The sequence below is a fragment of the Lygodium microphyllum genome, chromosome 9, assembly GCF_053477565.2.
Source record: "Lygodium microphyllum isolate KBCC chromosome 9, Lygodium_microphyllum_v1.1.10, whole genome shotgun sequence".
NCBI lineage: Eukaryota > Viridiplantae > Streptophyta > Polypodiopsida > Schizaeales > Lygodiaceae > Lygodium > Lygodium microphyllum.
Window position 1 is genome coordinate 131,381,853 of NC_141143.1, and position 15,234 is coordinate 131,397,086.

At 40.0% G+C, this 15,234-nt stretch overlaps 1 protein-coding gene across 2 annotated transcripts in view; it reads left to right on the plus strand.

Annotated features, from left to right (window-relative positions):
• Window positions 1–1,952: 1,952 nt before the first annotated feature.
• The window catches only part of FKBP12 (FK506-binding protein 12), a 41,787-nt gene continuing 28,505 nt past the window's right edge, over window positions 1,953–15,234 (plus strand). Inside the window, exons 1-3 of one of the 2 annotated variants that reach the window (XM_087685168.1) lie at window positions 1,953–2,157; window positions 2,978–3,011; window positions 3,092–3,153. In XM_087685168.1, the coding sequence (XP_087541294.1) occupies window positions 2,070–2,157; window positions 2,978–3,011; window positions 3,092–3,153 (184 nt within the window). In that variant the 5' untranslated portion in view covers window positions 1,953–2,069. The remainder of the gene's footprint in view (window positions 2,158–2,977; window positions 3,012–3,091; window positions 3,154–15,234) is intronic. The other variant, XM_087685169.1, reaches the window with a different exon arrangement.

Below are 15,234 nucleotides of genomic sequence, written 5' to 3' on the forward strand. Positions count from 1 at the left end.
TCTAAAAGTGACTATTGTGAGTGCCTTGTCAATGCAAAAACTATAAGTAACCAATAATTTGAAAGACATGTGGATTGATTGCACAATTTGAACTCATAGGTTTAAGGTAAGTTGAAGGGACTTCTTGTTTTCATAATTCCATATATCGCACGTATGGCCGGCTTTGTCAACTTGACCTTTAACCTTTTAGGGGTTTGCCTCTTGTTCATAGAGTACCCATCAAAGGGGGGTTACTTCATTTAGTATGACAAGTATTTTGAATGTGGCAAGTTGTGTGCTCTCCTCTTTCTCTCTCTCTCTCTCTCTCTCTCTCCACTTCCTCTCATTCTCCAATCACTTCTCTCTCCTCGTTTGGGTGGTGTTCAAGACTTGTGCATAGTCAGGAGCCTAATTGCCAATCCATCTCTATGTCACATGTTATATGTGGTAGGACCATAGCTAGGGTAAAGGGGCCAATAAGGTGACACCCCTCCAAAAGCAAAACACAACCCACCCCAATTGAAGTGATGCTTTTGCATAAAAGTTGCATCTGTTTAGCCATTTAAATTTATGATTCAAATTCTTATGTATTATACATAAGCTTAATATGAGCCAAACAATTGTGTCATGTAAAGTATTTGATATTTTGGATTTTGTGAGACTTGAAAACAATGCATCCTTAAGTGTCACTCTATCAGTCCCTTTTTGTCACTATTTTGTGAACCCTTCATTTCTAAATAAGCCTACTTGATAAAAATTTCAAAATGCCAAGGCACACTACAAGTCATAAAATATAAAGGGAAACAAAATCATAGGCCAAGGCTATGCAGATATATCCATTAAAGTTAGACAAAGCTACGGAACTACTAAGCATGTACAATGTAGTGGCGAGCTTCTCAATAAATTTCAATAAGTATCTGATAAGCCTTATAGAGGATGACCTCAACATGGGGAGTTCCTTTCAAGTTCTTGGGATTTCTTGTCGGTGTAGATGTCAATGAAGGCACTAGAACTAGATGGGTTCTAGATAAGGCGAGGAAGAAAGTTAAGAATTGGTCAATCACGAGTTGGCCACTTCATGCAAAACTTAAGATATTGCAAACATCCAGATACCCCATGCTAAGTTTCTCTCAATCACTTGTTTGCTTGAAGGCAAGGAATCAAAAGGAATTAGACTCGTTGGTGGGAGGAAAGGAAAAACTAGTGAAAAGCTTAAGTACCAAGGTTGTGAAGCAATTATTACTAAGTGACTCCCCATCTTGCATCAATTGCAAACAAGTGCAGAAATTGGAGCGCTCAAAAGAATTGTTGTCAAAGTTACTTGAGGACATTTGGAAGCTAAAGTTTCCTTTGTAGGATTGATTGTTTTAATGGAGGGTAGCAAGCAAAGCCTTTCTAATTGGGTATAAGTTAAAGAAGAGAGACCTAACAAATGGACTTTGTAGCCATGGAGCCGAAGAGACATTAGAGCATCTTTTCTGGATTTGGTGTGCAACCAAGGATATCTGGCAAAAAGTCTTCAACCATTAGAATTTGGTAGGAGATGATAGTTCTAAAATTCTAGCTTGCATCTTTAGTTGAGTGGAAGGGCTTAACAAGTGGGGGAAAATGGTGTTCCATGCATCAAGGATCTATGTCCTGCAAGACATTTGGGAACCAAGAAGCAATGGTATTTTTGGCCAACCAAGAGAAAACAACTTCGGCATGAATTTTGTATAAGGTAACATGGTTTTTGCAGGTATTTGGTAAGGTAAAATTAGGGAGTGCAACTTGACAGAAATAGCTAGAGCATTCTCTAGATAGACACATGTGGCTGCAAGTCATTATTTAATTCAATATACATTCGCATCAACAACTATCAAAATACCCCATTCTGAAAAATTTGTATATAGTTCAACTATTAAAATTTTTGAAGTAACTCACTTGAAAAAAAGAAGATATTAGTGGGTTGGGGGCCTATATTACATGACACTCTATTGGCTCCTTTACCCTGCAATGTAGGTTTGGTATTGCTCTTTGCTCTGGCCTTTTAAACGGAAGGGAAGGGAAGGGAAGGGAAGGAAACAGTCCTGCAGCAAAAGCAACAGGCAATGGGCGTGGAGAAGGAGATCTTGCGGCCTGGATTCGGCCCTAAGCCTGCTCCTGGGCAAACAGTCACCGTGCATTGCACAGGCTATGGTGAGGCTTCTCAATACTTCGACCTGGTTTTAGATTGGATGGTATCACCACAGCTCGATCACATCAGTTGTTTTCTCCATTTTGCTTGGATTGTTTCCCAGGCAAACCAATGTTGTGGGTTTGTTCCCCCGAAGTTTTAATTTGTTTCTGGTACTTTGCTGCATTTGATGTCTGGTTTCAATTTACACGCGTATACACTTCAGGCTGAAGCCCCGCATACGATTCTTCCGGAGCTGCCCACACGATTCTAGAGGTTCTTCTTGTTAAGAGCTACATCATCCACAAACGGTGATCTCATGTTAAGCAGTGTGTGAATTGTGTGTTTTGATTATGATTAAGATCGTGCACTAATGCGCAGATTAACTACGCGAGTCCTCTACATGTAGCCTTGTTGGTAGGTATTGAACTCCTAATATCAAAGATTGTGGCTTCAGACTGTAAGTAGGGATATTTGCACTGTCCTACAGTGTTGACCATGGCTTCTGCCCTTTCCAGGGAGAATCTTGTCGAAATCATTCTATTGTTTTGGCTAGTTTGCATCTGACGTGTTTTGTTCTCGAGGTGCATAGGTTCTTGGTTGCTCTCGGGCAAGGATGAAGGTTGTGGGTGTGTGACGGGCCTAGAACGTCAAATAGGAAGACATGAAAGTGAATGATCAACTCATGAAACAATGATTTCTGTCTACACATTGTGCTTGAGTGCAACATAAATGATGTTTGGTTTGAGTTTTCAAATTTATATAAGGCAGCATTGCCAATCGTATTATTGCGTAGATTATCCAATGCGATTGTACCTTTTGACAAGTAACTTGTGCTTGTAGGAAAAAATGGTGATCTTTCCCAGAAGTTTTGGAGGTGAGAAGAACTAATAGTTAAGTAGCATTAGGTAGGAAAGACAATGATGTTTCTAACTCATTTTTTGGTGGATAATGTAGCACAAAGGATCCTGGTCAGAAGGAATTTCAATTCCAGATTGGGATGGGAAAAGTCATAAAAGGTAAAGTTTGTATCTATTACCTAGTTGGATTATTGAATTAATAAAATATATTGAGGCATATTGACTAGACTATCTTTTTGGGCTATAAAAGGAAGACCCCTCTAAAGCCATTGTCAATCTATCTTTCCATCGAGTTAGAGTTCTTCTAGTTACCCTAAGCTCTTCATCTATCATTTGTTTGGATCGCCATCTAAGCTTCATAGTGGAAGCGTATGGGTAGACAAAGCCATCTTTGTATTAGTTTGTTTGAAATTAAAGCAGTCTTTGTTCTTATCATATTTGCTGAGTTTTCTCTACTCCTTGCTTAGATTGTGTCCGCTGTGCCATGTAATTTCTACATTCATCAGCTAATCGATAGCCTTCATGATCAATATAAAAGGAAGTCCTCTCTAAAGCCATTGTCAATCTATCTTTTTATCCAATCAGAGTTCTTTGAGTTACCCTAAGCTCTTCGTCTATCATTTGTGTGGATCACCATCTAAGTTTCACAGTGGAAGCGTATGGATGGATAGAGCCATCTTTGTATCAGTTCATTTAAAATTAAAGTGGTCTCTATTCCTCTCATATTTGGTGTGCGTTCTCTACTCCTTGCTCAGATTTTGTCCGCTGTGCTGTGTAATTTCTACATCTATCAGCTAACGGATAGCCTCCATGATCAATATAGAAAAGAATCATAGACGAGTCTTCTAAAGAATATTGATGGCATAAGGTCAAAATTTAGAGGTTTCTCCAGTAGGTATGATTGTTTGTACGTCTGTAACTAGATAGTTACCCAAACAATGCTTCTCGGGTCAGCCTCCTAAGAACTCTCTCAGGTGCAGCTCTCTCTTGGTCTGTCCCCTTCCTTAAGAAGGAATCCCCATTGCTATATAATTTTGAGGTTTTTATACAAGAGTTCTTTGCCGCATTTGGAGAAGTAGACAAAGCAAGAGTAGTTGAAACAAATATTAGAAATCTATGCCAAGGGTTGAGACCTGCCTTGCTATATGTATTAGAATTTCGGCAACTCATGCGATTTAATATGGCATGAGGATTATTTTATTAGTCAAATTTGTTGGGGATTGAAAGATGATATTAAAGATCTTTTGTCAACTATGCCAAAGGTGCATACACTTAGTGAATTTATCCCTCAAGCAATTGAATGTGACAATTGTCTGTTTAAGAGAAGACAAGAAAGATGTCGAGGAGCTGCTTTGAATTCAAGCATGATGAAGACTTTTGAAGCTCCAACTGCCGAAGAAAACCAAGTACTTGAGGCAAGCCTATGCAAATTGATATAATGAGGTTCAAGCCATTGATAGCTCAAGAAAAACAAAGGCGGCACATTAATGGATTATGTATGTATTGTGGCTAGTTGGGACACATAGCTAAATATTGTCCTAACGAAGGAAGGATGAGAATCCTTGGTGCCACTACTTCATCATTGTCAGGAAATGTTGACTTTTAGTCTCAGTAGAGACCATGCAGTTGGACAAAGCTTTAAGAAACCTAAAATGTCTTTTATTTGCAGATCCAACGTTTAGCTTTATGTTACTAATAAAGATTCACATGGAGGAAAGATAGATAAACATACAAGCTTTGTTAGACTTTGGAGCCACAACATGTTTCATGGACGAGAAATTTGCAGAGCAACATGGTATACAACTTCTAAGGAAAGCAAGGCTAGTATGTGTAGAAGCAATTGATGGTTGACATCTTGCTTATGTCAGGTATGAGACAAGGAGTCTTGTATTAGTTATAGCCTTCAACATCATCCATTTCCCAAATAGTCTTGTTGTTATTGGGCTACCTTGGCTAGAATTACATAACCTTGACATCAGTTGGAGGTCTAGAAAGGTTGAACCAAGGCTAGTGTAAAATAATAAACGGAAGAATTCTTTGACCAATATATGTTGGGGCAAAGGTGTTCATGCGTCCAACAAAGAAGAATCCATCCTTTTGATTTATGTAATTCCAATGGAGAAGCCAAAGAACGAAAGCCTGAATACACTCGCAGCTCAATATGCAGAGTTCAATAATGTGTTTGAAAAGAAGAACATGGATATGCTACCAGAACAGTGACCTTATGATTGTGCAATAGATTTACAAGAAGGAGCTCAACCGATTCATATGTCATTCAAAATCTCTAGCGGGTGCTTCAATTCTATTTGTTAAGAAAAAAGATGGATCTCTCTGTATGTGTGTGGATTATAGAGGGTCTAATAAGATTACTATCAAGAATCACTACTCTCTTCCCTTGATTTCGGAACTCCTTGAGCGACTTGGGAAAGCCAAAGTCTTCACCAAGATAGATATTTGCGGTGTTTGCAATCTTGTCAGGATAAAGGAAGGTGATGAATGGAAGATGGCTTTTTTGCACAAGGTATGGGCATTTTGAATATTTTGTCATGCCATTTGGCTCCATGAATGCTATAGCAGTTTTTTAACATATAATGAATGATATCTTTTGAGAATCCTTGGATGACTTTATTGTGATCTATTTGGATGATATCTTGAGCTTTTCCAAGAACGTAGAGGAGCATGAACATCACATCAAAATAGTCTTAAGTAAATTGTAGAAAGTAGGCTTGTATTCAAAGTTGGAAAAGTGTTATTTCTATCAAACTGAAGTTGAGTTTTTGGGGTATATCATTTCTGAGAAGGGAATTTCTATGGACCTTAAGAAGGTACAAACTATCTAGAATGGGAGACTCCTTCATTTATGCCAGATGCTCAATGCTTTTTGGGATTTGAAAAATTTTATTGAATCTTTATCAAGAATTACTATGATATTGTTGCTCCTCTAAATTTTATTGAATCTTTATCAATAATTACTCTGATATTGTTGCTCCTGTAACCAACCTAATCGGAAAGGGCAAGTTTGTATGGGATTAGAAGGCTAAACAAGCTTTCCAAAGATTAAAGCAAGTCTTTACCTCGGCACCTATTCTCATCCATACAGATCCATTGAAGCTCTTTATCATGGAGACAAATGCCTTAGATTTTGTACTTGGAGCCATTCTATCCTAGATTGGTGATGACAATTGGATTCATCTAGTAGTTTTTCACTCAAGAAAATTCTTTGTTACAAAAATCAACTATGAAAGTTATAATCAAGAACTTCTAGCTATTGTGTAGTCCTTGGAGACCTAGCGACACCTACTTGAAGGTGCCCCTCATAAGATCACTATCTATACAGATCATAAGAATGTGGATTATTTTATGACTTCTTGTGTCTTGAATCATCGGCAAGCAAGATGGAGTGGTTTTGTGTCACAAGACTGTGACAACTATTACCTTTTTATTGATTTCTTTATTACATATTTTATTTGGTTTTTCTTTTTGGAAGGATCCCTCTTGAAATCTAAACGCCTGAGTTGCATGGCCAGTATGTGATACGGACAAGAATGTCTAGTGAGTCAAGACTGGACAGTTAAGGTCCAGTACAAGTCTGGAAGAGACTAATGGCACTGTAGATTGACAAGCTTGGAAGAGACTTGTGAAAGTGTATATGGACAAGTGTGTTGAAGAACTAGCCTGGAAGAGACTAGTTCAAGGTGAAGATGGACAAATCTCCAAGAGATTAGTCCATGTGGGGTTATCAGTGGAAATTCACTTTCAGTTGAGCTACATTGCAAATTTGAATGTAGCCATAGTGAGCAAAGATGGTCAGAAGACTAGTGGGGATGCAATGGAAGCAACTCCTAAAATTTAGGGAGTTACTATTTTTGGACCCCAGAATCTGTTCGCATCATTATCTTCGTTTTTGCACGAGGATTAATTCTCTGGTCTATGCCGAGGTCAAATTTTGCACCGATCATGGAGAATTTTAGACCGAAAGGTTTAAACAGAAAAATTGTTACATGTATGCCATGTGTCACAATTTGGGCATAAATTCCCAAAAGAGAGAGAGAGGGCAGCACAAAAACAAGTTTCAATGCATGAGGGGCTCATTTGTGGAGGAGGAGATGGATTGCTGCAGATGGAGAGCTCTTGAGAGCTGGTCTTCCTTGTCAATGATGCACAGAAGGCTGAGCTTGCTTCCTACTCACTCTCTCTCTCTCCCTGACAGTATGGTTATGCTCAGAATCAAGGGCCTTTCTTCTGATTCAGGTACAGCTGTGTGGAATATGCTGTTTTTGCATGAGGCAAGAGCTTCTTTTCTCCAGGAACAGGAGTAGTTGTTTGCTACCCACAAGCAGGAATAGGTGAGGGTGGTTACCTCACCAAGCAAGTGTCTGAAACAGCATTAAATCAGTTCTGATTCTGGACTGTTCAGAGGTCATTTCAGAGCCCAATTGATGTCAGAATCAAGGGGCACTTGGCCCAGATGATGCAGGACAGTGCAGGGAACAGTATGAGCTGAAAACAGGTTTCAGAACAGGTCTGAACCAGTAATTACAGTGGGCTGAACAGTACAGGGAACAGTGTGAGTTGTAATCAGGTTTCAGAACAGGTCTGAACCAGTAATTACAGCAGGCTGAAATGGTCAATTCTGCACTCCAACCAGAAGATTCAGTCTTGGGCAGAGTTTCCCCTCCTGGTCAACTTGTTTTGGGTCAGTAATTGTACTGTTATGCTGCCAAATTTCACCCAGAATTGGTGAAAGACAGCCCATTGTATTTTCTCTTAAAAAAAAAAAAAAAGAAATACCGCAAGGGGTGCCTAATTTAGGGGCCAACAGGGTGTCTGTGTGGCAACAGAGCATTCTAGCTTCCTGTATTTCTTCTTGTTTCTGTGTCTTTAAGTTCAGGTAAAGTGGATGGCTGTAAATTGGGTGGAAGCATTTATGTATTTTTGGCTGTACACTACCGCCCTTCCCAGTGAACAAGCCGGTTCCATTTTCTATTCAAATTTGACTTCTCATTACCTATAGGCCTAGCCATCAACAAGGAAAGCTAGATGCTTTATCTCGAAGATCCTACTTGGCACCAAAAGAAGGCGATGAAGCTTGTGGCCACCAACAGAGTTTAGTAACATTGAAACCTGAGCAACTGAAGTCAAGGGCAATTATCAGCAAGGCCCCAAAAGACTTTGGATTCTTATCAAAGGTCAAGAAGGAAATTACAAGACTCGTTTGCTAAGGACATAAGGAGGCAATTACATCAAGGCCAAGAATAAACTCAAAAGGATTTTCAAGACATTGATGGGCTGCTTTATTATAAAGGACTCTACATTCCTCCTAGTCCTTGCAAGTGGATATACTCAAGAAGAGATGATTTTCCTTAGTAGGCATTTTGGGGTTAACAAGACAATCAAGCTGGTTTCAAGGGATTTTTAGTGGTCGCAAAGGTAAAAACTAGTCAAGGAACTTGTGTGTACTTGTGACACACGCAATTGAACTAAAGTCCCTTGTCATCGAACTCACGGCCTTCTTCAACCATTACTTATTTCAAGTAAGCCATGGTTATTCTTATCCATGAACTTCATTGTTGAACTGTCTTCTTTCAAAGGGTATGATTGTATCTTGGTGGTGGTTGATCAATTAACAAAAATGACATACTTTATCCCAACAACGGAGAGTATCAATGGAGATGAGACACCAAGGCTCTTCTCAGAACATGTATATTAGTACCATGGGTTACCTAATGATATTGTGTGTGATTGTGGCCTCCAGTTTACATATGAGTTTTGGATAAGCCTCTTTAAACTTTTGGGAGTATAAATTGATTTTTCTATCAGCCAATCACCCACAAAGTGATGGACAAATGGAAAGAGTGAATCAAGTCTTGGAGCAATACCTTAGATGCACAATCAACTATCATAAGGACAATTGGGTTGATCTATTAACCCTTGGTGAGTTTGCATACAATAATTCCTTCCATGCCTTCACTCAATTCACACCATTCTTTGCTAATTATGGTCAACACGTGAGGATAGACAATCATGTATGCTCATAGGAGTAGAATTCGGCTGCCATAGACTTACCTCAATACCTCTTTGATATTCATAAAGAGGTGCAAGCACAAATTAAACAAGCTCAAGAGAAATAGAAGAGAAATGTAGATAAGCTTCCCATGCAATATCCATTATACAAAATCGGAGATTAAGTTTGGCTTTTTTGACGTGATCTATGTTTTTCTTGCCCCTCTTAGAAATTGGATTATCGATGATTGGGGCCCTTAAAGATTCTTGGCCAAGTAAATCCAATCACCTATTATCTCTAGCTTTCCTAGTCTACGAAAATATATTCTCTATTTCATGTCTCAGTCTTGGAGCCATATCATATATCTAGTATCCCTGGAAGAATACCAAAGCCATTGCCTCCAATCAAGCTACAAAATCCTAGATTTGAGAATCTCAAGAAGCAGTTTACAGTATCTTGTCCATTGGAAGGGCTATGATGTAGGTGAACAAACATGGAAATTAGCTTCACATCTTCAAAGAGCCCTTGTTAAGGTTCGCGAATTTCATTTTCAATTGACAATACTCAACCAATCCAAGGCCTATTTAAAAGCACACCTTCATCCCTTGTGGAACTCAGTGCTAGAAGGGGGAGGTCCGAGGGGTAATGTAATGAACGCTCGAGTAAGGACAACCCTTGGTTCGTATGCAAGTTGGACAGGCCTTGGTTCTATGAAGTTTCTAGGAGATTCTAGAATATTTTAGAAGATATCTACATTATTGCTTATTGTATTGCTGATGTCAGTATACGATGTGTCAATGTGGATGTCATGCCATGTGGTATCCTCTTGTAACGACACGTGTTTCCCCTAACCTTTCTAGGCTATAGTATAAATAGGAGTCATGGGCTCACAGAAACATGAAACGGGGAATGGGAACGGGAAACGGGGATGGGGACGATGACGGGCACGCCAAACCTAGAGAACGAGGATGTGGGAATAGAAATGGCATTTAAAAATTTAAAATTCATGAAAAAAATTTAATATTTCACTTATAACCCATGTGGACTTTGGAGTGTTAAAACCAAGGTATATAATCCACAAGGACAAATCATTTTAAGTTTTAACTTTAAGGTATGATGCATTATTCTAAAACTACTCATTAGAAATTGAATTGTAACTTACAAGGCTCAGGAGGTAAGCTATTCAATTATAAAATGCATAATACATATGCCATAAATGATAAAACAATGAACAATGAACTAAACTTTAAAGTCTAAGTTAAAAGAACATACCTATGGTCCCATTGCCAAAAAACTTAAAAGATTATAATTATAAAGTCTAATATTTGAAAAAACATACTCATTGCCTCAAAAAAGACTACAAATATAAAGTCTAATCTCTAGACTGAAGCAAAATGCGGCATGCCAAAATAGCCCAAAGGGCAATTGCAAGACTGCACGTATAAATATAATATCAGCATGGCACAACAGCCAAGTGTCACACTATCATCAATGATCATAATATCATATACAATGTACATGTGTCATGTATCATGAGACTCATGATAAGTAAACTAAATCAAAGATCATCGTCATGATTTGAGGCTGCTCTAGCTACTCTTGAAGTGCTAGCCTCATCATCATGTGTACCATGAATTGTTGTATCTCCCTCAACATCCGCATGTGTTTCCTTTTCTTGCTGCATCTCCCACTCTGTGAATGGATCGGGCTTTGTTGTCATACTATTACATAACATCCTCAAATTAGCACTAACAAATACTAGATCGTTTGCCCTCTCCACACCAAGGCGATTTCTCTTCTTTGAAGCAATGTGAGCGTATGTACTCCACAATTGCTCCAAACAAGAGGAGCTAATTGACTGACTCAAAATACGGATGGCTAGTTACTGCAACTCAGGATTATCCGAACCATAGTTCTTCCACCACAAAGCTGCCCCAATCTTACAGTGATCCTTCTGTGTATCCCCACAACCAAAAGAACCCTGAAAAGTCCTATAACATGAAAGCTGATATTTGATCTTTCGTCTAGTGCCATGATCAGGCACTAGACGAGACAATATAAGTCTGTATGCATCCATAACCTCAATGTCATTCTCCTGACCATTGCCCTGAAACTCAGGATCCACAACAAATGCAACTGCATACATGGGTGAGCTATAGGAGTTTCACCTTGTCACAACTAAATGGCGTATCTCCTCATACGCCTCATCATTTGGTGCCAACTCTTGCAACTTTTCGTTCAACCTATCCATAGCCTCATATACCTTGTCAATGCAAGGTTGCATAGCATCCATAACCCTCAATAAATACACAATAGGTGATACCATAGCATCTATCCGCTTTACATTATCCCAAAAAGTGGAGTTATTTGCTTTCTCCAAGCATAAGATACATGTAGGAGTATTTGCCAATGTTGATGAGGTAAACTCATTACTAAGAAATAACTATCTCAAGGCATCAGTGCATTCTTTTTATTTGTCTAGCATCAAGAAGTTAAAGGTAAATTTGGTATCAAAGTATTTTAAAAGTGTCTTCTTCGACTGCAAAGAAAAGTGACGGCGAAGAAATTGGTGATTCAAAATAAAGCTAACCATTTGAGCTTCTTGCTCTATGACAGGTGCAATCCATGACAAGTTATCCATATCCTTTAGTAGGTTTTCCAAGCAATGCGCCATACAATATGAAACTGTGATATGCGGATAATATCCTTGGATAATAGCACCTGTCCCCTATTTGTGGGCTCTCTATCTACAACAAATTCCACAACATGCTGTGGGCCAATAAGCTCAATACCTATAAACCACTATGTTGCAAGTACATCTGCTGACTTTCCTGTCCCCGATGCATCATGTGAAGATATGAAATACATTTCTCCACGAGAATAAGCAACCGTACCATGAATGGATCGCTTGTGCGTATCACTCCAACCATTAGCAATCAAGGAAACTCCATTTTTAGCCCACAGGCTCTTTTTAGTCATTGTTACTTGCTCAACAAGGTGCTTTTCCTTGTCGAGCAAAGTGGTGCGTAAGGTCTCTGATGATGGAGATACATACAAAGGGCCATACTCACCAATCTTCTTGCACTTCAATTTAAAATACTAATATGGCTGTATCAAATTGAATGTGGTCATGATAGAAAAAACGTGCCATTGATGTATCCACCTCTTTCTTCTTCTTGGGATCCCAACTAGCATCAAGTGTGCTCTGTCTATGCGCAACATGTGGCGTTGTTGATGCCATGGCCGATGCAATGTCTACTATAGGTATGGAGGTAGCACTTCCTGATACTGACCCTGCTCTAGACACATTTGATGGGGATGGTGTCACAAAAGTTGCAGGGTTAATTGCAACATGTTGTGGTCTAGATGCAAGATAAGCTTGTTGATCTGCTACACGGCCACGAAGCTCCCTTTGCTTCTCCAAGGTCACATTCGGACAAAATTGTACCTATGAATTTGACTCTTGTAGGAGATGAGCTCGGACCTGATTATGCATAAAACGGAACAAGTGGCAACTGGTATTCCATATTCTAATATTCAAGTAACTTTGAAAAATTAAAATCAATTAAAATTCGAAATACAAATGCTTGGGTCAATGGGTTACCTTGTTTGCTCCACTAGTTTGCTTGTATGGGCAAAGCTTGCAAGTCCATGGTCGAGATCCTCCACCACTCAATGGGTGGTCAGCATTTACTTCTTTCTTTCATGACCAATCATGGGACCTTTTTTCTCGACCACTAGCTTGACGAGCGGGGCGAGAAGATGAAGCCATTTCAAGCTGAAAATTGAAATAAAAATGGCTTGAGAGAAGTGAGAACTCGAGCTCGAGAGTAGGGAGAAGGCTCAAGAGTCGAGAGAAGGGAAAAGGAGAGAAGGGAGAAGGAAGAAGAGAAGAGGAGAATAATGGAGAACTTGAAACTTGAAGAAGAAGGAAGACTCGAGAAGAGGAGAAGAAGGAAGAGAAGGGAGAAGGTCTAAGGAAGAAGGAAGAAGAGAAGGGAGAAGTGAAGAGAAGGAAAAAGGAAGAAGGAAGGAAGAGAAGGAAGAAGAAAGAAGAGAGGTTGGAGGTGAGGCAGGAGGAGATGGGAGCGGGGGGATTGGCGGTTGGCAGGCGCCGTGTGGACTGGTCATAAGGGGCAGAAATGGGATCGGGCGGGAGGAGCAGGCAGGAAACGCGCCGCAGACGATTGGGTGTAGAGTCGCAGACGATCGTAGACGGGGGCAGTGGCTGGTCGAAGGTAAGTGGGTGCCACCTGGCGTTTCTTGTCCCGTTTCAGACAAGGAATGCTTGCGTGTTCCCTATCTGAAATGGGACAGGGAACGTTCCATTGACTTGCAACGCGTCCCGTGACGGCTTCGTGTCGGGGACGGTGATTCTGCGCACCGGGGGGACCATTCCGGCCGTTTCATGTTTCTATGCATGGGCTACAAGCCCTTCAATCTTGCCAACACCAATTGTGAGACTCGTGTAAAGTAAGTTATCTTCTAGTTCTTGTCTTGTTCTAGTCTTGTCTTATATCGAGTTTGGTCTTGTAATCAAGCCATGCTCTTGTGAGCGTTCTTTTGTAATCAAGTTCTCTTGTAATTGAGTGATCTTGTAATCGAGTTCTTGTTCAAAATTTCTTTCAAGCTCTTCTCTTGTAAGTTGTAAGAGCAATCTCCTCACTCTTGAAGAGCACTTGCTATGCTCATAATAGTGCCCCTCATGGGAAAATTCTTCACTTGCCCAAGTGCCCTTTACAAAGATGATGAAATCATGCAATGCAAATGAGAAGGTACAATATGGGGGAAGGTTGATGTCTAAGACAAGTGTCGAATCTTGTTGAATACTAAGAAAGGGTAGGAATCTCCTCTCAACCCTAGATAGCGAGGTTGAAGGAGAAAGAGGAGCTTGATGTTGGTCTTTATATGGTACCGAGAACCACGATAAAGGTAAGGATGAAGCACCTTGATTGGAAGAGTAAGGTTGAAGTCATCGCCATGATATGTATAATCTACGTGGGGAGGGGAAGTCTCCATGTTGGTAGAAGAGCAAATCGCTTAGGAACATGAAACCATGAAAGGAATGGTACGCACCCTAAGTCTCTAGCCTAGGAAGGACTAGTGTAAACTTACATGTTAGCCTCACGTTGAAATATAAGACTTTGTAAGAGAAATCAAAATCTACAAAATAAAGGTTAATAGTGAGATGCTCAAAAGCAAAACAAAACAGAAAATGAAAGCTAAATGGAAAAACAATGCAATAGGTGTGTATGTGTGAGTGAATGTAGTGGAAGACTAAAGAGGGAAAAACTAAGGATGTGGCTACTATCGCATATGTCCATCAAGTCGTTGCCAATGAAACACCAGACAAGGTGGAGAAGTGATCCTAGATGGTGACGTAGAGGATGATCTAGAAGTCGATGCAAAGAGTGCAATGGGTGGGGAGCTAGTCGACCAATCGGCTAATCCTTCAAAGATATAGATTGTTGAGACTTTCTGCGTGCCATATGTCTAGCGACCATTACGGCAGATGGAGTAGACTGGGCAACAATAGGTGTAGTCCCACTGGATTGTCTAGCAGGAGTGGAGGTAGTCACAGCAATCTACTGAGGTTTCTTAGGAGGAAGACCTTGGGCCCTAGTGCGACATTCCTTGTCCACATGGCCCAATCTTTGGTAGTGTGTTTCTTAGGGAGTTGTCGTCAGATAGGTTTGGTCTCTTTGTTTCCATTGGAGAAAGGGGTGTCACTCTTGTTTTGGTTTGCCTTTGCATCTTACGACCTCTGCCACTGCCAGTTTTCATAAGAAACAAGAGGTAACCAGGCCCCTCTTTGAATAAGAATATGTGAATGACTTCTCGTAGACTTGATCGTGCAGCCTCGCGTAATGCAAGAATTGATACTCAATGAAACTAGCCTTCCTTCTTGGAGAGGGTGGTGAAACCTGATTAAGCACTTAATTACAATAATTAACAAATTCACAAAACTGAAATGTACACTTTACCATACAATCTTGGACATTGGATATCTTGGTCCCAAAATTAGGGCCCCTTTTAGTATTTTTTAAACTTATATTGCAATTGGATGGAGTACAAGTGAGATTCCTTATCTGTTCCGTTGATCCAAATGCCCCTTGCTGCCACAAATGATTAGCAAGCCTTCAAACCAATTTGCCCCTTAGTTTGCTTGGGGATTGACTTTCAGCCTGCTCCTTAAAATTCCTCGATTTCAGCTACTAGAATTCAAGTGCTAGGCC